General features: G+C 36.4%; 1 protein-coding gene across 1 annotated transcript in view; it reads right to left on the reverse strand.

Annotated features, from left to right (window-relative positions):
- Positions 1 to 23,123, reverse strand: part of rps6ka5 (ribosomal protein S6 kinase, polypeptide 5) — a 41,061-nt gene that overhangs the window by 12,227 nt on the left and 5,711 nt on the right. The window contains exons 4-14 of the mRNA XM_067455412.1: positions 22,168 to 22,283; positions 21,460 to 21,561; positions 16,804 to 16,887; positions 16,501 to 16,604; positions 15,606 to 15,756; positions 15,289 to 15,450; positions 13,351 to 13,476; positions 11,081 to 11,214; positions 9,350 to 9,443; positions 1,625 to 1,795; positions 1,084 to 1,275 (exon numbers count right to left, since the gene is read on the reverse strand). Of these exons, the coding sequence (XP_067311513.1) occupies positions 1,084 to 1,275; positions 1,625 to 1,795; positions 9,350 to 9,443; positions 11,081 to 11,214; positions 13,351 to 13,476; positions 15,289 to 15,450; positions 15,606 to 15,756; positions 16,501 to 16,604; positions 16,804 to 16,887; positions 21,460 to 21,561; positions 22,168 to 22,283 (1,436 nt within the window). The remainder of the gene's footprint in view (positions 1 to 1,083; positions 1,276 to 1,624; positions 1,796 to 9,349; positions 9,444 to 11,080; positions 11,215 to 13,350; positions 13,477 to 15,288; positions 15,451 to 15,605; positions 15,757 to 16,500; positions 16,605 to 16,803; positions 16,888 to 21,459; positions 21,562 to 22,167; positions 22,284 to 23,123) is intronic.

Below are 23,123 nucleotides of genomic sequence, written 5' to 3' on the forward strand. Positions count from 1 at the left end.
TGAATTCAAATATTCAATATGCTGATTCATGACCGTTTGATTCTTTATTTGAGCAACATGGAAGAGAAGACAATGCTGAATAAAGTCATAGATTGTGTTATTTTTGGACAAAAATGTATTTTCGATGCTTCAAAAGAGTCTAACTAACCAACTGATGTCACATATGGACAACTTTGATGATGTTTTCATTACCTTTCTGGACATAGACAGCAAAGTGTGCATACACTTACATTCAAAGGACAGAAAGCCCTCGGACTAAATCTTAAATATCTTAAACTGTGTTCCGAGGGTAAACAAGGTCTTACGGGTGTGGAACAACATTGGGGTGAGTCATTAATGAAAGAAATTTCATTTTTGGGTGAACTTACCCTTTAAGAAAATATCTGAAAAAGGTACATTTTTAACACAACCGTCTGTAACATAAAATATACCAAGAATACTGCCTTGTGTTTTTTTTTTACTTGTTTTGAAAAAGCCAGATGCTAACAAGTGACGTAAAGGGAACTTGAGAACAGGTAAACTCATCTACTCACTAGTCCACTTTTACAGACATGTTCCGTTTATAATTGCGTGCTTGCAAACTATTCTAACTCAGTCTTTCAGGGATTTTTTTTATTTTTATTTTTTTATTAAAAGAGTTGTTGGAAGCAAGATGGTGAAAGTCATGCAACCGTGGTGTAGTTTGCTTATAGCCTACTTTTTACTTTTTATTTGGATTGTATTTAGGATTCAAAATGTAAAAAAGTTGTGTTCATTAGTGAAAATTATCATGATGAACTAAATGTGTAAGAATCTTTTGTTGGTCACATAACTATTTTTTTTTTTTACATTAATCCAAAATGGAAATGAAAATGGAACAATTGAAAAAAATTGAAAAAATCCTACAGGATTTTTGATAAGGGAACTAATGGGTAATGCAAACTTCTGGGTTGGCCAAAAAAAATACATAATCACAGCAGCACTCATAGTGAACATGACCGTTTCAAATCCTCCTTGCTGTCAACTGTCTACATATCTGTTCCTAGTAACCACACATTGCATAATATACCAGCATGACAAGTACAATGTGAATACTGGCCTTACCAAAATGACTCCTAAACTCCAGAGGTCACAGGACTCATCATAACCATCGTATTTCAGGATTTCTGGTGCGGCATACTGAAGAGTGAAGCAGGGAGTCTTCAGGAGCTGATTGTCGGGGGGTTTGAGCCGTGCAAATCCATAGTCAATAACTTTTATCTCTGAATTCTCAGTGTCGTCAGTAAAGAGCAAATTCTACGAAGAGAAAATACAGATAGACTGAAGAAAATCTCTATTACACAGTCAGATAAATAAAGCCTAAAGCAGTACAATCTCATTATTAGTTTACCAATATAAACATTTACTAATTCACTGTTTATCAAACTAAAAACAGAAGCAATACTGAGAAGCATAAACTTAACAATGCAGATGTTTCTTGAATCCATATCCTTTTAATTAAGCAAGACTTGTCAATTATGATGCCTAACTACTATGTAAAATTCTGCCCAACCTGCACTTTTGGGCACCTCAGCCTAGAGTGCGCTGTGACACGTGGATTGTATATCTACGGCAATGACAGTAGATGTGTTGTGGCATGCTGTACCTCTGGTTTGAGGTCCCTGTGCACCACCCCAACATCATGCATGTGGCTGACGGCAGACACCAGTCTGCGCATAATACGGCTAGCCTCCGTCTCGCTGAAGTGCTGCTTCCTTCTGATCCTCTCCAGAAGCTCTCCACCTCGCAAGAGCTCCAGAACAAGATATGTGTGTAGCTATACAAACACACAAACATAAATTCACCATATTAGAGAGCTCAAGTAATTCAGAGCCACTAAGCACTACATTCAGATATGCTCACATTGCTTCAAACATTTAATTTACAATTTTTTTTTTTGCAGTGTTAAGCATTATAACCAATTACACATATTTCTGTTTAGCATATGAATACAATGGCCAATCAGAATCTAACGAAATTCACTGAAAAGGAATTCTGCAGTCTCTTAGATTCTCTAATCATGAAAAGTGCAGATACAATGTAAATGTGATTTATTCGCAGTGTAGACAGCTTTAGTGATAAAGGAGTTTTTGTGAGAGTATATAACTTTCGCTAGACTAATATAAAGCAAATATTGCCCCTTAATATAACCTCGCTGACCTTGCTTTCTACTATCCTTCTGCCTAATAAAAGAGGCAAGAGTCCAAATATACAATTAGTAAGCACAAGGAACCACACCATTTGCAGGAATAACCACATGGAATGGTATATGGTTCGCAATTACATAAAATTGACCGATAGATATTATGAAGTCCTTCTATCTTGGCACAGACGTACATTTAATGACAGACAGTCAGAGGGAATGATGCCTTTGAAAGACGGGAACAAATCATTTGGCAAAGGTTCAGATTTAAGATGATTTTTTAAATGGGCTTCAGTCTCATTATATGTTGAATGAGTGTGAATAAGTGAACGGCAGAACAAGTGTTTGGGTGCCGTATGGGGGGGTGGGATGAGATAGAACCTGTGTGCAAGTGTGTGTGCACAGAAGAAAAAAGAGAGGCAAATGGAAAAGAGCAAGCTAATATCTCTCATTATCTCTGGTATAGAGGAACAAAGACCTTGACCGGGCAGGGCGGCTCTGCTTTTCATCTGGGGCAAGGCACTGGGTACAGAGCGTGGGGGTTGATAACCTTCAATTGGCAAGTGGGCACGCACACACATACACACTTTCACGGATCTGAAGAGGAGCCCAACTGACTCTAGCTTATCATACTAATGAATAGAATGATGGATCAGGATGTCTGCCACACACACATACACACACACACACACACACACACACACACACACACACACACACACACACACACACACACACACACACACACACACACACACACACAAGCTAAACACATAAAGGCCTAATAAACCCCCAGCAACAGTGATGATGAATAATACAGTCAAATTAAGTTCAGTTTAGTTTATTTATAGAGCACATTTAAAAACGACCACTGACAGACCAAAGTGCTGTATACATGGAAAAAACAGAGCAGATAATTAATACTTTTTTTCAGCAATGATACATTAAATTGATCAAAAGTGATAGTAAAGATTATATTACAAAATATTTCCAATTCAAAAGATTGAAGAACTGTATCACACTTTTCACAAAATATTAAAGGGGTTTTTCAGCGCTGGGATGATGAACCTGTATTTAAACTGGGTCATCAATGTAGTAGAAATGTGAAATTCTTTTTGAATTTGGTGCCTTCTAGACTGAGAAAAGACAGGAAATGTATTTTTGTCTCATGGGGATGAAAGACTACAATTCCCAGAATGCTTCGCTGCCCTGTGAGGCCATTCCCAAAGCCACCAACTTGATTACTGTGACTGAGTTGGAGAAGACACTACAACTAAAAACTGAACGTGTGTGTTCAATATAATGAGTGAGTCACAGCACTGAGCACTAACTGCAGGAGAGAGATAAATGAGCTGATGAGCTCCCGTGATGAGAGCTGAGGTAATCTCGACTACACTCGCGGCATACATTTACAACGCGAGTTCAGTCTGGTGCGTTTCAGTTCATGCCTTTGCAAGCTTTACTTTCATAGAAATTAATTTGAGAAGTCCCTCCTTTAGAACTACGTAATGAGTTCTGATTGGGCCAGTGCTTCCCGTGTTGTGATTGGACAGCAGCTTAGCGCACTTTGCTCGGAAAGGTCCCGCCTCTTACCATAACAGGGAGATACAAGCGCTGAATGCGTGCTCTTCTCCACGTGGGAGAGCAACAAGACTGGGCGGAGGGTTAGTCAACAAACGGTTCTAGTGACGTCATTCCTGCAAGTAAGTGCAGGGGTGTAGTCCAAACCGGCCGTTCGCTGTAGGCTTAGAAAGGGAACTTCTGTTAAATAAAATATCTTGCTTGGCATTGAACTTTGAGCTTTATAATTTTACAGGTATAATTTATGCTCTAACAGCAACATTACACACTAACTAAAGTTTGAAAGATGGAATCGCGAAGATCGGGACCTTTAAATGAGTGCCTGTAGCTGCGAGGTGAGCTCGTAGTGTGATCTCCCATCCTCCATGCGCAGATTCAAAACATGCGGAAATGTCTCCCTCTGCTGGCTGTAGTCTTTAGCCTTTGGCCAAACATTCCTCCTCCTATGATGCAAATATCGTCAATTTGCATCATAGGAAATATTTTTCCAGAAATAAAATGCATAAATCTCTTGTCTCAGGGGGATATGAGGGGGGAAGCACAATCATTTGCATATCCAGGGTTTCTACTGATACAAAGCCATATGCTAATTTGCTGAAGTAAGCGTTTAAGCAGCATAACTGTTTACAACATTAATAAGAAATGTTTATTGAGCACCAAATCAGCATGAGAAAGCTTTCTGAAGGATAACTTTTAAAACTTTTTTAAATTGTTATATATACACACACATATATGTATATATATATATACATATATACAGATATATACACACATATATATATACACACATATATATATATAATTGTATATATATACACATACACACACACACACCAATCAGGCATAACATTATGACCACCTTACTAATATTGTGTTGGTCACCCTTTTGCTGTTAAAACAGCCCTGACCCGAGGCATAGACTCCACTAGACCCGTGAAGGTGTGCTGTGGTATCTGGCAGCAAGATGTTAGCAACAGATCTTTTAAGTCCTGTAGGCTGTCAGGTAGGGGCCTCCATGGAGCAGACTTTTTTGTTCCACAGATGCTCAAGTGGATTGAGATTTTTAGAGACCAAGTCAACACCTCAAACTCGTTGTGATGCTCCTCAAACCACTCCTGAACTATTATTGCTTTGTGGCAGCAGGGCATTTAATCCTGCTGAAACAGGCCACCAGAGAATACCGTTTCCATGAAAGGGTGTACATGGTCTGTTATGTCCAGAGCTGTAAGGTTCTTTTGTTCGGCCAAGCTATGCTTTTGTTGTTTCTCTCCCTGTCTCTCTCTTCCCGCAGAACCAGTATCACCACCTGATGTTACTAATTAGAACTTTGCTGTGGATGATGGGAGAGAAGAGAGCATATTTAAAATGCAGCTAACACCCTCGCTTACAGATAAAGTTTTTATGGAATGGCAAGGTAAAGGAATTGGCAGTATGAGAGATTTGTATGTAAATGACGCATTTTCCTCCTTTTCTCTACTCAGAGAGAGATTTGACCTTCCCGTTTCTCACTTTTTCAGAAATCTTCAAGTCAGGAACTATGTTCGTATAAATATTACACATTTTGAAAGGTTGCCTTCAGAATGTAAAATATTTGATTTATTTTCCAACTCTCCTTACACTAAAGGCCTTATATCCTTATTTGTAAATGCTTTTAAAGATAATGCAGACTTTTCTTCCCTTCATTTAAAAAATGCTTGGTAAGAAGACTTAGGGATTCAGGTTTCTGAGACTGATTAGGACAAATGTCTTTTATCTGTTTACTCTTGTTCTATAAATTCAAGACATCAACTTATTCAGTACAAGGTATTACATAGACTTCACTATTCTAAAACAAAGCTTAGCAAATTCTATTCTTCGGTCTCCCCTATGTGATAAGTGTAAGGCTGCCGAGGGTACCCAGTTTTTGGCTATAAATTTTCCAGTTTTTTGCTATGGTCTATAACTGTGTTTTGCTTCCTGACCGAATGATAGCAATTCTTGGTTGGTCAGACTCATTAGAGTCTCTCAGTTCAAAGGTACGGTTACCTGTTCAATATGGTATGATTATAGCTAAGAAAGTTATCTTGCTTTTCTGCAAGAAAAACACTAGGCCTCTCATTTCCGACTGGCTAACCAGACTAACATTACATTTCAACATTACATCTTGAAAGAATTAGATACTCAATTTCCGGGAAAGCTGCAAAATTTGAAAATTTTAAGATCTGTACACTGTAAAAAATTATTTAGAAAAAAAGTTACCTGGTTGCCTTAAAATTTTGAGTTAATACAATGAACATTTTTTGAGATTCGACAACCTTTATTAAAATATTATTTAAATATTTTGTAAGCATATTGGGTAATTGTGTGTGTTTTATTTCTGATGATGCAGTGAAACATGCCAAATAGTGCTATTTTCATGATTTACCAAATGTTTTATGTGGTTCAGATACAAAAACATTTTGAGTTTCTATTTATTAAACAAATTTCCTTCATTGTATCAACTTAAAGTTTTAATTTCAATAAACTCACAATTTTAAGGCAACCGGGTTACTGACTTTTTTAAGTTAAACCAACAAAAACCAACCACATTTTTTTACAGTGTAATAATAACTTTCTGCAATTGATTTATACTTGTAGCACAGGTTTGCTATGTATATTGTCTACTTTTTTTTTTCTTTGTCATATTGCACAGATTTGTGTTGAATGAAGGGTCTTGTTGTCTGTTATTGTCTGTTTTTGCTGTCTGAAAACCACAATAAAAATATTTTTTTATTTTTGACGATGTGCAATGGCTGAGTTCTCATCTTCATCCCCAGACTGGTGGTTCTCAAGCTTTTAGTTTGAGTACTGGTGAATCTGTATCTCAAATGTGATGAGATTACTGAAGTAGAACTTGTGTCTCATTATTTACATGAATAGTCCTATTTGGATGGTAATTGTTTCTCATGGGGTCATAAGTATTTTTCTCCCACCACCCGTGTAAAAAAACCCAGCCGAATAACCTACTGTTTTTTGACAAACACCAAGGTCCTGTGGTGATTTAATTGCTGTCTGAATCCACATCTCTGATATTTTCAAGAAAATATCACTTCAGAATTAACTGTTTTTCCACCACAGCCTTTTTGACTACAGCGGAGCACCGTATTGTTGTGTTTCCCTTTAATTTGGATGCATTTTAAAGATCTAGCCTACACTTTTATTACTGAAATGCTGCAAAGTATTTACAAGAATAAGCTTTCATCACTGCTCAAAAGAGCAAGATAAGAAAAACATTTTTTACAGCAGTCATTAACATTATAAAGGTTAAATTTGCAGTATTGTATTAACTTATTTCCGCTCATTCCAACACTTTTTAAATGACATCTTCCTTTTTTAAACATAATTAAATAATTAATAATTTCCTATTATTAAATTAAATATGATTTTATCCTTATTATTCCAAGCATATGACATTTTTACAGCAGACAAACAATCATTTGACTGACCACATGAGCTACACGTTCCCAGGTGCGCATGACCACAAAACTCGCTCCTCCACTGGGAATAAATCACCATCCGAATGCACAAGTTTTATCATTGAGGTGGCATGCAAATTTATTTTACGGACGTCCACATAAGAAACAATTACCGTCCGAATGCTTATGACTAAGACTTCAAAGAAAGTAGTGATTGTTAACTTAAAGTGTCAGGTTAAATACTGATTAAGCTATGTTTTTATTTTAGGTTAGTAGGAAGGTGGGTGTCATTTTGTTCTGCATTACCTCTTTTCTCCTGGTTATGTTAGATAGGGAGTTAGCTTAGCCTGTTGTACTTTGTTTTCTTTCTTTTTTAACATAGTTAGTTGATGGAGTTACCTTTGTTATGTTTGTTCTTTGGCCTTGCCCCTTTCTGAAGTTGATGCCCCTTTTATTATTTTCTTTTGTTAAATTGTTAATCAACTACTCTCTTTTGCTACAATTGACTGGTTGTTGGTTATGTAGCCATTCTGGGCCTGGAGTCAGTTTTCCCCTGCCGTTGCAAATTCATTTATCAACAACCATATATTTCTGTTGCGTTCCTCCCCTAGATCAACTGGGTCCATTACAGTCTAAAAAAATGCTTAGGTAGGTATGTGTCAAAGTAACATATACATGGATGGAGGAACCAAAGTTTCCCAGCAGAACATTGCCCAAAGCATCACACTGCCTTCACCAGCTTGCCTTCTTCCCAGAGTTCATCCTGGTGCCATGTATTCCCCAGGTAGACACACATGCACACGGCCATCTACGTGATGTAAAAGATAACATGATTCATCACACCAGGCCACCTACTTACATTGCTCCGTGGTCCAGTACTGATGCTCATGTGCCCACTACTGGGCACTGAACAGGGTTTAGCATGGGCACCCTGACTGGTCTGCGGCTATGCAGCCCCATACGCAACAAACTGCGATGCACTGTATTCTGACACCTTTCTATCAGAACCAGCATTAACTTTTTGAGCAATCTGACCTACAATAGCTTTTCTGTTGGATTGGACTACATGGGCCAGCCTTTGCTCCCCTTGGCACCAGTGTATTATAAACAGACAGATATTTAAAGGTGCTGTATGTAAGCTTTAAGTGACTTTGTGCACACACTTAGGATCTGTCAGTCAGCAAGAGTAAGATCTTTTCTTTACATAAGCATAATTTTGAAAATCACATTTCATTGGTTCAGACTCATGCCATCGAGAATTCGCTATGAATTTACATAAAGTTGAGAAAAATCGCATTTTTCATGGGCAATGGAAATGTTGTCTCAGAAAACATACAATAAAGGATACTTTTAGATGTTTAATTGCTATTTGGAGCATTTGTGTTGCTACACGAGGGCTTAATGAACACATTTTTATGAAAACGTCAAATTCAATCAAAATTGACATTTTTTTACTTCTTTTGCCTCTAGCTCGTAATCAGCCAGTGCACATTCTGACTAAGTTTTGCCAGCACGGGTCATATATATATACATTACTCACAATGTAGTCATAACATTTGCATAATGAATTCTGATTTGTCTTCTTTCTTGCTTAGATTAGCATAGTGTATTGTAATCTGTCTTTTTTCTTCCATTTGTTTAATCTATATCAAACACAGCTGTCACAACAATGAAAAACCAAACCTAATGGACTTCCATTGTCCTGCTGCCTTGCGAGGACTTGTACTTCCATCAGTTAATGTAAATCTGTTTTTTTTTCTTTAGGAAAAGAGTGCGCACATATTAAACCAGTAAATACGGTATTGAAACCCAACCATGGTGTTATTTTTCCAGAGCTGTGTTTCTCAAAAGCATTGTGAGCGAAGATGATTGTAGAGACCATTGGTGCTCGATGGTTCTACAATCTACATAGGCTTTCGATGCTTTTAAGAAATGCAACCCAGTTAGTTTTAACCTTCTTTGGTGCTGCATCTGATAAAGAATGGATGTAATTAAGTAATTAAGAAGTACAGTGAAAACGAAGAGGACAGTTTATGAACAGGAGAGAATTAAATCTGCGGCAGGTGTGAGGACAAAGAGGGTTCAAACTTATTCAAACAAGCCCAGTTCTTTGAATGAATGAGCCTTTGATGTGCACAGGAGCTCTAGGTTTCAGTCTCAAACGCTGTCATACCTGGTCATGGTAGATTTCATGTAGTTTGACTATGTTGGGGTGTCCGTCACACAGTTTGAGAGCAGCAATCTCTTTTTGTGTCTGTGCCTCCATTCTGCAAAACAATAAATGAGCAGTATAAATAACTTCCATGACTATTACAGGTCCTTCTCATAAAATTAGCATATTGTGATAAAGTTCATTATTTTCCATAATGTAATGATAAAAATTAAACTTTCATATATTTTAGATTCATTCCACACCAACTGAAATATTTCAGGTCTTTTATTGTTTTAATAATGATGATTTTGGCATACAGCTCATGAAAACCCAAAATTAGCATATCATGAAAAGGTTCTCTAAATGAGCTATTAACCTAATCATCTGAATCAACTAATTAACTCTAAACACCTGCAAAAGATTCCTGAGGCTTTTAAAAACTCCCAGCCTGGTTCATTACTCAAAACCGCAATCATGGGTAAGACTGCCGACCTGACTGCTGTCCAGAAGGCCATCATTGACACCCTCAAGCGAGAGGGTAAGACACAGACAGAAATTTCTGAACGAATAGGCTGTTCCCAGAGTGCTGTATCAAGGCACCTCAGTGGGAAGTCTGTGGGAAGGAAAAAGTGTGGCAAAAAACGCTGCACAACGAGAAGAGGTGACCAGACCCTGAGGAAGATTGTGGAGAAGGACCGATTCCAGACCTTGGGGGACCTGCGGAAGCAGTGGACTGAGTCTGGAGTAGAAACATCCAGAGCCACCGTGCACAGGCGTGTGCAGGAAATGGGCTACTGGTGCTGCATTCCCCAGGTCAAGCCACTTTTGGGCTACAGAGAAGCAGCACTGGACTGTTGCTCAGTGGTCCAATGTACTTTTTTCGGATGAAAGCAAATTTTGCATGTCATTCGGAAATCAAGGTGCCAGAGTCTGGAGGAAGACTGGGAAGAAGGAAATGCCGAAATGCTTGAAGTCCAGTGTCAAGTACCCACAGTCAGTGATGGTCTGGGGTGCCATGTCAGCTGCTGGTGTTGGTCCACTGTGTTTTATCAAGGGCAGGGTCAATGCAGCTAGCTATCAGGAGATTTTGGAGAACTTCCTGCTTCCATCTGCTGAAAAGCTTTATGGAGATGAAGATTTCGTTTTTCAGCACGAACTGGCACCTGCTCACAGTGCCAAAACCACTGGTAAATGGTTTACTGACCATGGTATTACTGTGCTCAATTGGCCTGCCAACTCTCCTGACCTGAACCCCATAGAGAATCTGTGGGATATTGTGAAGAGAAAGTTGAGAGACGCAAGACCCAACACTCTGGATGAGCTTAAGGCCGCTATCGAAGCATCCTGGGCCTCCTTAACACCTCAGCAGTGCCACAGGCTGATTGCCTCCATGCCACGCCGCATTGAAGCAGTAATTTCTGCAAAAGGATTCCCGACCAAGTATTGAGTGCATAACTGAACATAATTATTTGAAGGTTGACTTTTTTTTGTATAAAACTCTTCTTTTATTGGTCGGATGAAATATGCGAAATAGGAAAATTGAAAAAAATAAAATAAAAAATAAAAGACCTTAATTATTTCTGTTGGTGTGCAATGAATCTAAAATATATGAAAGTTTAAATTTTATCATTACATTATGGAAAATACTGAACTTTATCACAATATGCTCATTTTTTGAGAAGGACCTGTATATAATACAACTGAAATTTAAATAGATCAAAATACTCTATTGTAAGGTTGCATAGTTGGTACCTTTTACTGACGATTTTTACAGCATATTTTTGTCCAGTCTTCTTGTGAGTACATTGTCTGCAGATGGAGAAGCTTCCCTCTCCCAGAGCATTCTCCCTCAGGTCCATCTCATAGTTCATGTAGAATGGGGAGTCCTATGGTCAATTTGTCAGAAGTTAGAGGTCAATGGAAACGATGGCATTAATTTACTTAAAATGACCATATTCTAATCCACATGTGTCAAACTCTGCTTCTGGAGTTCAATTACTTTATTATGTAGCACAATGAAATTACTGACAATCCCAAAGGTGCATTCGAAAATTCACTATCCATTTAAAATAAAACAACACAAGTAGTTAACAATACATATGCTAAAATATAACAGTTAAAGGAGACAACGACATATTTATCCTGTGTCGGCCACTGTAGCTTCTCTATGTGCTTTCCAAAGGGAGGGGTAATAAATGAAATTGTTAATACATATGAATAATTAAGCATAAATATACAATAAATAAATGCAATGTAAAAGCTAAAGACATTAAATCATCATATAAAATATATAAAGTTGCACAAAGTATTAGCAAAATGCCATATAGAGTGCAAGACTAACTAGTAATTATTTTTTGTACAAGTGTGTAGTAGCATGGATTATTATTGCACTTGCATTACTATTGCATATATAGATACTGGACTTTTTCAACTTACAGAAAAAGTGTAACTGGCGTGGCGATGACGTTGGATGTAGCCTAAGCATTTTGAACTGCGAGAGGTGTTACTGTGTGTTCACACCAGACACAACAAATAAATCACGTTATTTGTGTGTAGTTGGAGGCTTGAACATTTTGTGTTTACTCATTTCATGTTATTTTTTACAAGTTACCAGATTGTATGACCTTGATTAATTTTCGCCCAAGCAAGAACCTTTTTATTCCTGCTTCTATGAAGTACTGCCAAAGGTCAGATTTTTCAACGCCCGAAACACCGTCATCGGTGCTGCCTCATTCGCGTGAACTGCGCCTCAGAATGTCTTTTCAATCTTTGGATCGACTTGACATATAAATCACTCACGCTTAACGCTTCATTCACATCTGATGTGAATACGGAAAGCAGTTCGCAGAAAGCTAGATATTGTATAGCATGTTAAATATTGATTTTTTTTATATTTATTTTTTAACAAAAACCCATTGATTCAGAAGGCCTTTATTAACCCCCTGGAGCCGTGTGGATTACTTTTATAATGGATGGATGCACTTTTTTGGTCTTCAAATTTTGGGCTGCCATTTACTGCCATTATAAACTTGGATTAGCCAGACATTTTTTTATATAACGCTGATTATATGGTTTGAGAGTGATTAAATTATGGGATAATTTTTATAATTTACATTTGGGTGAACTATCCCTTTAATGCACATTTCTGCTAAATACCAACTCACTCCATCTAGCTCCATATGACCTAAAATTTACAACCAGTGTTAATTATTCAATGTTGTGTTTCTTCTTTTTGAGATAATAAAATATATAAATGCAACCAAATAAAATATTAAAGGGTTACTTCAGCGATTAGCATATGGCTTTCTATCAGTAGAAACCCTGGAGTATATTCGAATGATCATGCAAATATTGTCAATTTGCATCATCGGAGCAATTTTTGGCCAGAGGCTAAAGACTACAGCCAGCAGACGGAGCCATTTCTGCATGTTTTCAACCCGCCCATGGGGGGTGGGAGATCGCACTCACAGCTCAGCTCGCAGCTGCAGGCATTAATGTAAGCGGAGCTATGCGGAGCAATGTAAGTGTTTTAACTTCTCAAATTAATTTCTATGAGAGTTAAGCTTTCAAAGCATTCGTGGCTCGACTGGTCAAGATTTTTTTCCAAGATGGCGCTTGTCTGTAAACGCGTAATGTACTGTCTTTATTAAGTATATTCTTATTAAACTGTTTGTACACTTACAAAGTTCTCAATGCTTCGGGTTTGCATGTAGGGACTCTCATTATTCTTCTGTGTTAATGTGAGGCTATTTTGAGTCTTGTTAGTGGTATTAACTTGCGATTTAATTGTACTTATTCCATGCCCCATATACAAACGTTATATCTGTTTTTAGAGATAAAACTCTTTACATTCTACTTTCATGAAAATGCATCCCAGAGAACAATCTACTCGGTAACCATGTGGTAATTACCCCTAGGGTTATTTTTCACTATTTGAGTTGTCCTTTAAAATGAAAAATAAAAGACACACGTCTGCTTCAAATGTTGTAATGATTTTACAACACAGCAATATGGAGACTGACCTTCATCATAGCGCTACGGGCAACAGCAGCAGAGCCCGGCCTCTCTGACCCACCGCACAGCTGAGCCGGGTCATCCATCACCGCATTCCTCTTAAAGAGGATGGAGGGAGCCATGAAGGAATAGCCCTGCAGATACAAACATCTATAAACACACTCACTAAAAGAAGAGGGAACTAATGCAGAGGAAGTTTCAGGGTCACTGAAGGAACTACATGGCCTTTGCATTTCTGCAAATCCTACATGCTGAGGGACTCCAGTCACATTGTCTGCGAAGACTGCATCATGTGCGCCCATCTAAATAAAGCCTCCGCCAGCCCATGTCCCACTTACGCGGCCAGACTGCAGCTGTGTGCTACATGGGCGGAGGAGTGGACGGAAGGATGAAGAGATGAATGGTTGAAATGCTTTTAATTGCTAAGCCAAGGTATTTGATTGCCCTGCTTTTCAAATTATCACAGTCCTCTAATGCAGCTTAATTTCAGTTTGTGAGGAGTTTGAGGGGGTGGCTGGGTTTATATGCGGCTATGCATGTGTGTGCGTGGTGGAGCGCTTCGAAAGTTATCATTGCAGACGTCGCTGCAATTGTACCGCCCGAGAATTATGAAGGATCAAAATTCCAGCGTACATGAAAGGCGAACGCTCAGAAAAGCCAAGATGAAGTTGGTAATCAAAGGTTGAAGGAGTAATTGAGCCAGACATGGTTGTTCTCGCAGACGCCGACCTTTTATTCCATGACAGAGCCGTTTAATGGCGGCATTGATCCGCCAGACTGAAGGATTCAGAAGGCAATCATAGACACCATCTCTTTCGCAGCCTCCCATTTCAGCTGGCATCATGCTATAGGCAACGTTATGGATCAAGCCGCATCAAAAATAGTTATTCACATCTGATGCTTGAAACCATCTCCATATCACCATAATTACATCTCCAAACAGCTCTCTAATTCATCTGAAAACCAACACAGACAGCCGGGCTCACGTTGCATAAGTGATCATTATAAAGGCTGACTTGCCCATTTCCACTTCAGTACATCCTGCTTACTAATAATGAAGGGTTAACTGAACAATTATATCCTAACGTAGCATCAAATGTCCACTCCTTTGCAGAAGTTCATTCTCAGTGTCGTAAATAAATGCTCAATGTGAATCAACACTGGTTTAGGTAGATCACACATTAGTCAACATTAATGATAGACTGGTATATTGTCTTGGCAAAGGAATCAGCTGATATTGAGTTATTTTGGAATTACTATGAACGCTGAAATATTTTGGAGTTTAAGTGCAAATGTTTGAGCTCAGTAAGATTTTAATTAACATGTTTATGTAACCATGCATTACATTGATCACAAGTGACAAATTAAAAATTCTGTCTCAAATAAATGCTGAATCTTTCTATTCGTCAAAGAATCCACAAACACACACACAAAAAGATCATGTTCTCCACAAAAACCTGAACTGCTTTCAACATTGATGATAATACAAAATCTTTTATGAGCAGCAAATCAGCATCTTAGGGTGATTTCTAAAGGATCATGTGACACTAAAGATTGGAATAATGATGCTGAATATTCAGCTTGGTCAACGAATACATTATATTTTAAAATACATTTGAAAAAAAGATTTGTTATTTTAAGGTGAGCCTTGGTAAGCAAAGAGAAAAAAACATTAAAATAATTGTATAGACACCAAACTTTTAAACAGTAGTGCATGTTCATAAAATTTCAGCAATAATATTTGATTTTATCATTTGCACTTTTATTCACATTGATGTTATAAATGAGAATTATTATATTTATTGTTGCTGAATATTGGAATATTGTGCAAAAGTAATACATTTCTATCTTAAATTCCTTACTTTTATGCATCATGTTATGACAGCGGCACGATCCACAATGACCAAAAACATCTGTCATTACAGAATAGTTATTAATTCCGCTACCTGGAAGATGCGGTCACAGTTGTTTGGAAGTGCTGCTGGAGAATAGGTCGGGTCCATCTCCGTAAACTCCTCCGCAAAGTTGCTCACATCCAGCTCATCACGAATTACAGGTTTAAAAGGGGCTGGAACCTTCTTAGCAGCTAGATCCTCCCAATTCATTTTCTAAAGCAACAAGAGTCAAACATTTTTGATGTTGGTCCCTCAAAGCCTGAATGGATTTAAACAAGCCAACAAAATGACAAGGGAAATAGTTCTGTTTTTTTAATTATTATTAGTTTTTGTGGGGGTAAAAATTAAATGATACATTTTTGTCTTGCCTGGTAAAATGGATGGCTTTTCACATTCTGGGCCCCTGAGGGGCCAGAGCCTAGCCTCTTCTTTGGGTCTTTAATTAGCAGTCGCTGGATAATGTCTTTGGATAGTGGGCCCATGTCTTTGGGGAATGGGGGATCCTTTTTCATAATTCTCCTATTGGGCAAAGAAAGAGGATTATTTAAACCATCCCGTTCCTGCAGATTTGTATTTGAATTGAACAAGTGCAGCTTTAAGTAGATAATCTGATGCTATTTTGTACTCATGCTGATGCAACCAAATATTCAACTCATGATTTCAAAACAAGATGGACTTCTAGATAATGAAAAGGAAACTGGTGTTTAACCACATAAAGGCGTACAGAGAACTAGGGTATGGAACCAAGAAGCAGTTCTTATTCAGAGCAAGTTCCAATTTAAACATTTTAATTTTCAGATCCGTTTATTGTCTATCACGTTCAGATCCAAGTCTGATTCTTGAATAAATTACTTCTCAGTCATAAAATTTCACTGTACACATCATGTATTTTGATGCAATTTAAATAATTGTTAGTTGAACCAGAGATGCTAAGAAGAATCATAATCATAACCAAAACGGTAAAATGGATACCCAAAATCATCATTTACTCACCCTTAAGTTCAAACAGTTGATGGGCCCGATTGACTTCCATAGTATGGAGAAAAACAATACTAATGGAAGTCAGTGGGGTCCATCAACTATTTTGTCACTTCAAAATATCTTCTTTTGTGTTCACCAGAAGAAAGAATTTTATAGAGGTTTGACACAACTTGAGGGTAAGTAAATGATGACAGAATTTTAATTTCTGGGTGAACTATCCCTTTTAAATTCCTTTCAATTCTCATCCCATTATGTATGGGTGCATGTATGTGCTGGTCTTACTCTGCAATATCAGAATGAGAGTTCTCGTTGCCATCAACAGTGAAAGGAGAGCCTCCAGTCAACAGCTCATACATCAGAACTCCCATGCTCCACCAGTCCACCGCCTGCAGGAGAACATTGGTACATCGCACTGGTTATATTCCCAACAGCACATTCAAATGTATGCTGGATCATAAAAAAAATGAATGAATGAATCACTGTTTAATAAAAGTCAAACATAAAGCTACTGTGCATAATTTAAGAAAATGACACGTTATTAAACAGCACTTAAAATGTGGTGAATGGATGAGCGGTTCACTATACCTTGTCATGACCTGACTCTCCTCCTGCTACAATCTCGGGTGCCATGTACTCAATAGTGCCGCAGATGGAATAAGCCCTCTCTACCTACAAAACAATTTTTTTTGTAAAAATAAATTTAAAAAACTGTACAGTGTCTTCTAGTTTTCACAGTTGCCTTTGTCATTTCCAGATTTGTTTTTGGTTTTTATGGAAGTGTAGATATAAATGAATGTGCTGTTTAGGGCTGAGTATACATCATGACACGTTACATATCAAATACAAGTCATGGCAATACATCATGAATGTGAAGGAATTTACACAAGTCAAAATTTTCAATCTACAATATGCCATAGTGGAAGTGTCAACAGAGAATGTTCCATAACTATGGACCAATCAGTTTTCAACTTGATTTTTCAAAACTGGTATACCTAGTATGTACTAACATTTAAATGAATCATTTGATACAATGCACTTATTTAGTACATACTTGTTTTTCATCCTACTTATATTTAAAGAATACCTGCTAAAATTACATGTTATTAATTTCTGTAATTACATCTATAATTACACTGTTGACATTTCCCTTACAACTTAACCCACCCTTAAACCTACCAATACTACCAAACCTGTATCTAACTGTACCTGTATCTCACCTCAATAATACAACATGGACACAATAAGTAAATTGTACATATTTTTGATGCAAGTACATCAGAAACATTTTGTTACTTTATAAATGTCTTTACTGGCACATTTGATCAATTAAAAAATGTGTCCTTAATTTCTTACAAAAAGAAAACCTTACTGACCCAAATCTTTTGTGTGTATCAGTTCAAGTTAGTATTAAAGTCTGTGTCCTATACAATTGCAACCTAGTCTTTCAAAAGTTAAAAATACAATTGAATGCAAGCCTATACATCGAAACAAGATTCTTCAGTCTTGATTAATTACTGCACTTAGTTGCTGTTGTGGCTAAGACTAAATGCACCATCTGTGATTTCTAAATTGGGCAAAACTGCTTTCTGAATTATGCGGTATATTAAGGAAAGAAATACATGAAAACATCTGGAACAATCTTCTTTAATAACCTATGAGCATTTAACATTCTTGCCATGTTTGAATACCAATACAAGCACATGGCTGTTATAATTAAAGTTCCTGTGTACATTTATTAATTCCTTTTATTTTTATGAATCTCATAATCAGCATATTTCTGCCGGATGAATTTACTCATTTTATGTGAGCTGGTTTATATGTACGCTATAAAGTCTTAAAAGTCACAGCCGTGTTTTTAAACCACCCTCATAAAACAAATTCTGGCTGAAACGGGTTGTTAGCTGGTACAACAAAGGTCAAACTGAGAAAAACAAAAAGTTCATATAATATTATAGAACAAAGAGCACGATCAAAACATGCTTGATATGCATTGAGTAAACAGCCTTGTGCTGTAATTGCATCCATGGGATGGAGGGAGGTTTATTTGTGAACTACTGAAACTTCAAAAAGAACATCTCTGACAGGGCAAGACATGCCAGGACCTGCATGTGCAGGATATTGGGTGGTCACCGTGAATAAACAATCATTTGTTAGCTAGAAAAAGATACTCTTCTCATGGATGAATGACTAAACCCCAGACAACAATGCAATCAAGAATTCTCTCAATACAGATCTTTCAACATTTTTTTCATACACTAGAACGCAAAATTAGAAAAGTGGAAGTCTGGGGTTTTTTAATAAGGCGCACTTTAAATGGACATTTTAAAGGTACTCTAAGTAACTTTTATGTTCAAAATTAACAAAATTTAAATAATAAATCAATACATCATCAATCCTTTTTTTGTCTTACCCTGATTCACTATGGTAAGCCTATTATAAGTGTTTATATTTTAGACCTAGCAGAATGGTTTTCGCAAGAAATTGGGTAAATCACTCGCCACGCATATCTCGTCATATCCATAAATAGATAAAAGTCGCTCCGGCTGCCTTGATGTTTACACAATGAAAGGTTGGCATGAATCAGCTAAACCTCTAACCTCTGGAGAATCACCCATTTAAAAAAAAACAAAAAAAAAACAGAGGAGAGTCTGCTGTCAAAAAGAGAATGTGAGAAAACATCATCACATTCTCTTTTTTCTCTTTTTATATGTACGCTATAAAGTCTTAAAAGTCACATCTGACTATGTAGCTATGTAGCTCTCTAACATAGTTCATTGTAAAGCATTATCCATTGTGAAGGGTCATTTCACGTTGGTTGTTGTAGAGCTGTGCCTGAAAAAAGGAAGTACCATGTCTATTAATGGGTATTGCTACATCTTCAGCTAGTCAGCTTGAGATCCTTTCCATCTAAACTGGTTAAATCTCTTAAGCATAGTATTGAATGTTTCATTAACAGTAGGATTACTTATTTTTATTAGACTTGAGAAAGGACCATCCGCACAGTTTCTTAACCGCTATTAAGGCCAAAAGTTACACAGTGTACCGTTAATGTTTTAATATAAAACCACTATTTTTTAAGCATACATAAAAGCCATGCAAATTTGAGTACTGAGATGTTCCAAATATCATGACAACAGCTGTGAAATATTGAACACTTGTTGGCCTGTCTAATCAAATAACAGTAGTTTTCAAACTGGCATGTCACTCTAACTCAATGTTCCTCTAAAAAAATAATAATATTTTTTTTTGGACAAACACAGGTGGTCAACCATCTGAACAGAATCACCCCATGTAACATGTTCAAGGGGTCATTCTTAAAGCTGCAGTCTGCAAGTTTTGCCGCTTTGTCACCACCTCGGTTTGAAACCTGCAAAAGTCTTTTTATGGGTTGTGCATTGGAATGAATCTCATGTTTTGAGGAGTATGTGTGGCTGGCTGTCAGTCATTGCACCGGTGTGGATACTGTACGCCGGGGTGTCCAAAGTCGGTCCTGGAGGGCAAATGTCCTGCAGAGTTTAGCTCATACATGCCTCTTGCCTATTACTTGAACTCTTCCTTTATGTATACACGTGACGTAATGATGCAAAGACATGCTTGCGGACACTTCCAATCAAATTATAATACACAAGTTATTACAAGTTTTCTGGCAAGAGGTCACATATTTAAAACAAAGGCATATATTGATGATGCCAAGTTTGAGCTTTATCATATTAGATACATTTAAATGTGTTAAATGATGTTATGGTGTGACTCTTTTCTCACACTTTACAAATATTTGGAAAAATTTGGGATATTGTAAGAACTCAACTGAACAAAATATAAAGCATATTTTACTGCAAAAATCCTACATAGAGCACCTTTAAATAGCAGATATATTTAACAATATTACTGTTTTTACCATATTTTTATCAAATAAATGCAGGTTTCATGAGAGACTTCTTAAAAAAAAAAAAAAAAAATATATATATATATATATATATATATATATATATATATATATATATATATATATATATATATATATATATATATATATATATATATATATATATATATATATATATATATATATATATATATATATATATATATATACACACAATATTTAGGCTAAGTCAGGATTGTACTTCATGAGCCAGTGGGCAAAATCACTGCCCGTCTTTTTTTTCTGTGGCTGTCCACTAAAGATATCATTTCAAGTATGCGATGCACTTCCTATTACTGCAATATTCCCTTTAAATGTAACATTTATGAAACAGGACATTGGATGGCTATTTTATTTAAGATTCTATAAACCTTATTCAGCATTTTTGTCCTTGGCTGAGCAGCAACTTATCGGATGTCTCCCACATATGTTGGTTTGCACAGGGTGAGCACATGGTTTTTGTGGCAGATCCACCTAACAAGCAGTTTTGCAAACCATATGGAACTTATTTGTATCTGTAACATTTCACCTTGAGCATGCTTTTCAATAACCAGAATTATAAATTATTTGATCCAGAATTGTATGAAAAATAATCCTAATCCAGTTACTATGAACTATGCAGTCCTTTCCTCGATAGTTAATCAGCATTATTTCTATATTATTTCTGCACATTATTTCTCCCAGTTTCACAAAATCAGTGGATATGCAGACAGACGGAAAAAAAAAATAATCCCACACAAGTTTTTAAATCCCCCTTCTATGCAGTAACAACATCACAAATGAAGTTTGGTTAGCACTGTACTATAGTAATGCACAATATATTGTTACCATATCGTCATCTGATATTTAATTACTGGTTTATTTTTGATATATAATTTTAGACACTGTATATTTAATTGTGCATGCTCATTTCTCCTATTTTTATATTTTGCTAACCTTAGCCATCATCTAATGCTCATTTATAGTTAATATTTAAGAACGCTAATCATTTATTTAAATATCACTATTAAATGTAATTTTAACAAATCAGTACACTGTAATGTTGATGTGCATAAATTCACTTGTAGCATTAACAATATTGACTTGTTTTTAGTAGTGTTTTATTAAGTCAAAATGGCATTGATTTATAATATTTACCATTTATTGGTCATTGGTCATAACGTGAAAATAATCATCAGTAGCAAAACTACATTCTTAATGTTTTTGAACAAACACAGCGATTTTGATCATTTACGTTTTTGAATAAAACTTTTGCAAAATAAGCAAAATAAGCTTCTGAAAGGAGAAAAAAAATATATATATAAAGACAGACTCACCTCGTGAAATTCCTTACTAAGTCCAAAATCTGTCAACACAATGTGACCGCTTGAATCAAGAAGTATATTCTCAAGTTTTAGATCTCTGTAGACGATTCCTAGCTGAAAAACAAATAGAACCTAATAAGGTCTTATGTTTAGAAGTGAGACCAAATACTTAAATTTCATGTCATTATTCATCTTTTTTTTGGTTCTGACAATTATTTGTTCCACTACTGAGTTTACAACCTCAACTTGTCTGGGGTCATAAAATGCAGCCATTCACCTGGAAAATGTGCCACTACTTTAATAAATAATAAATGGCAACATAACAGACAATGACAAAAAATGAGACTAAACCAAAACAATGTTAATCTCACTGTCAAGGTCCTTTCTACAAACCCTGCAATGGCCCTCGGGCAACTCTCTTCTCTCTGAATAATGGCTGCTGTCCACAGAACAAGCATGCTTTTTTTTTAAAAAAAAACAACACAGACAAAAAAACCTTCTCTTCCTCTTTCTGTAAACACAGCATTCGAGAAATTTTAAGCACTGCAGATATATGCAGTCTGGCCTGGTTAGCTGAGTGAGGAATTGATCTGAGTAGGCAGGAGAGAGAAGTACCTCCTGAGTAAAGGAAGGAACTACTTTCACTACTCTCTTGAAATGAGGCAACGTTCAATCAGGTTGCAAAGGAAATGAAGAGTGAAAATAAGTGTGCAATTTTACCTTATGCAAGTGCTCCAGTGCTAGTACAATCTCCCCGCTGTACAAGGTAACCTCTTGCTCTTTAAAGTGAACCCTTTGAACCAAGTGTGTGAAGAGCTCACCTCCATTCACATAGTCTGTGATTTAAGATATAGAAAACAAAATTGCAAATGGTTAATGATAGTTTTATATTTCAAATGCACCTGGTATTGTGCAGTTACTGCAAAATCCTTCTTTTATGCTGACACTGACTCAATTGGTTCCAAGCAATACCACAAAAGCCACGAGTTCCTGTAGTGGTATACAGGCATCAGCATTTCATTATAATAGCAAATAAAATGTTTCAATTCACAGGGTCCCTGCAGTGTTCACTGCTATCTACACACTCAGGAGAGGGTGTGTAGAAGTTCAGTTTATTTGGATTGCCCTGCAGCTCATCAAACAACACTTCAGTGTGATGACATGACCTAATATCAATTATTTATATTCACTCATATAATCGATTTAAATAATGAATTTAAATAAATGTAAATAAATTATGAAGTACAGTTAAAAAAAGTTTTTTTTTTAAATTAATCATTTTATTCAACAAGAATGCGTTAAATTAATCAAAAAATGACTGTACATTGTTACAAAAAAATCTGATAGACTGATAATAATTTGATATATTTTTGAGCATCAAATCAGCATATTAGAATGATTTCTGAAAGATCATGTGACACTGAAACCTGAAGTAATGATGCTGTAAACTCATCTTTGCCATCACATGAATAAATTATTTTTTAAAATATATTCAAATTTTAATGGAAATAAGTTATTTCAAATTGTAATACCATTTTACAATATTATTTTTTTGTTTTTAACTGTATTTTTGATCAAACAAATGCACTTCTTTCAAAAACGTAAAAGAAATTATATTACAATTTTTGTAAAGTAGTATGTGTTTATATGAATGAATGAATGAATGAATACATATA

The sequence above is a fragment of the Pseudorasbora parva genome, chromosome 10 (assembly GCF_024679245.1).
Source record: "Pseudorasbora parva isolate DD20220531a chromosome 10, ASM2467924v1, whole genome shotgun sequence".
NCBI lineage: Eukaryota > Metazoa > Chordata > Actinopteri > Cypriniformes > Gobionidae > Pseudorasbora > Pseudorasbora parva.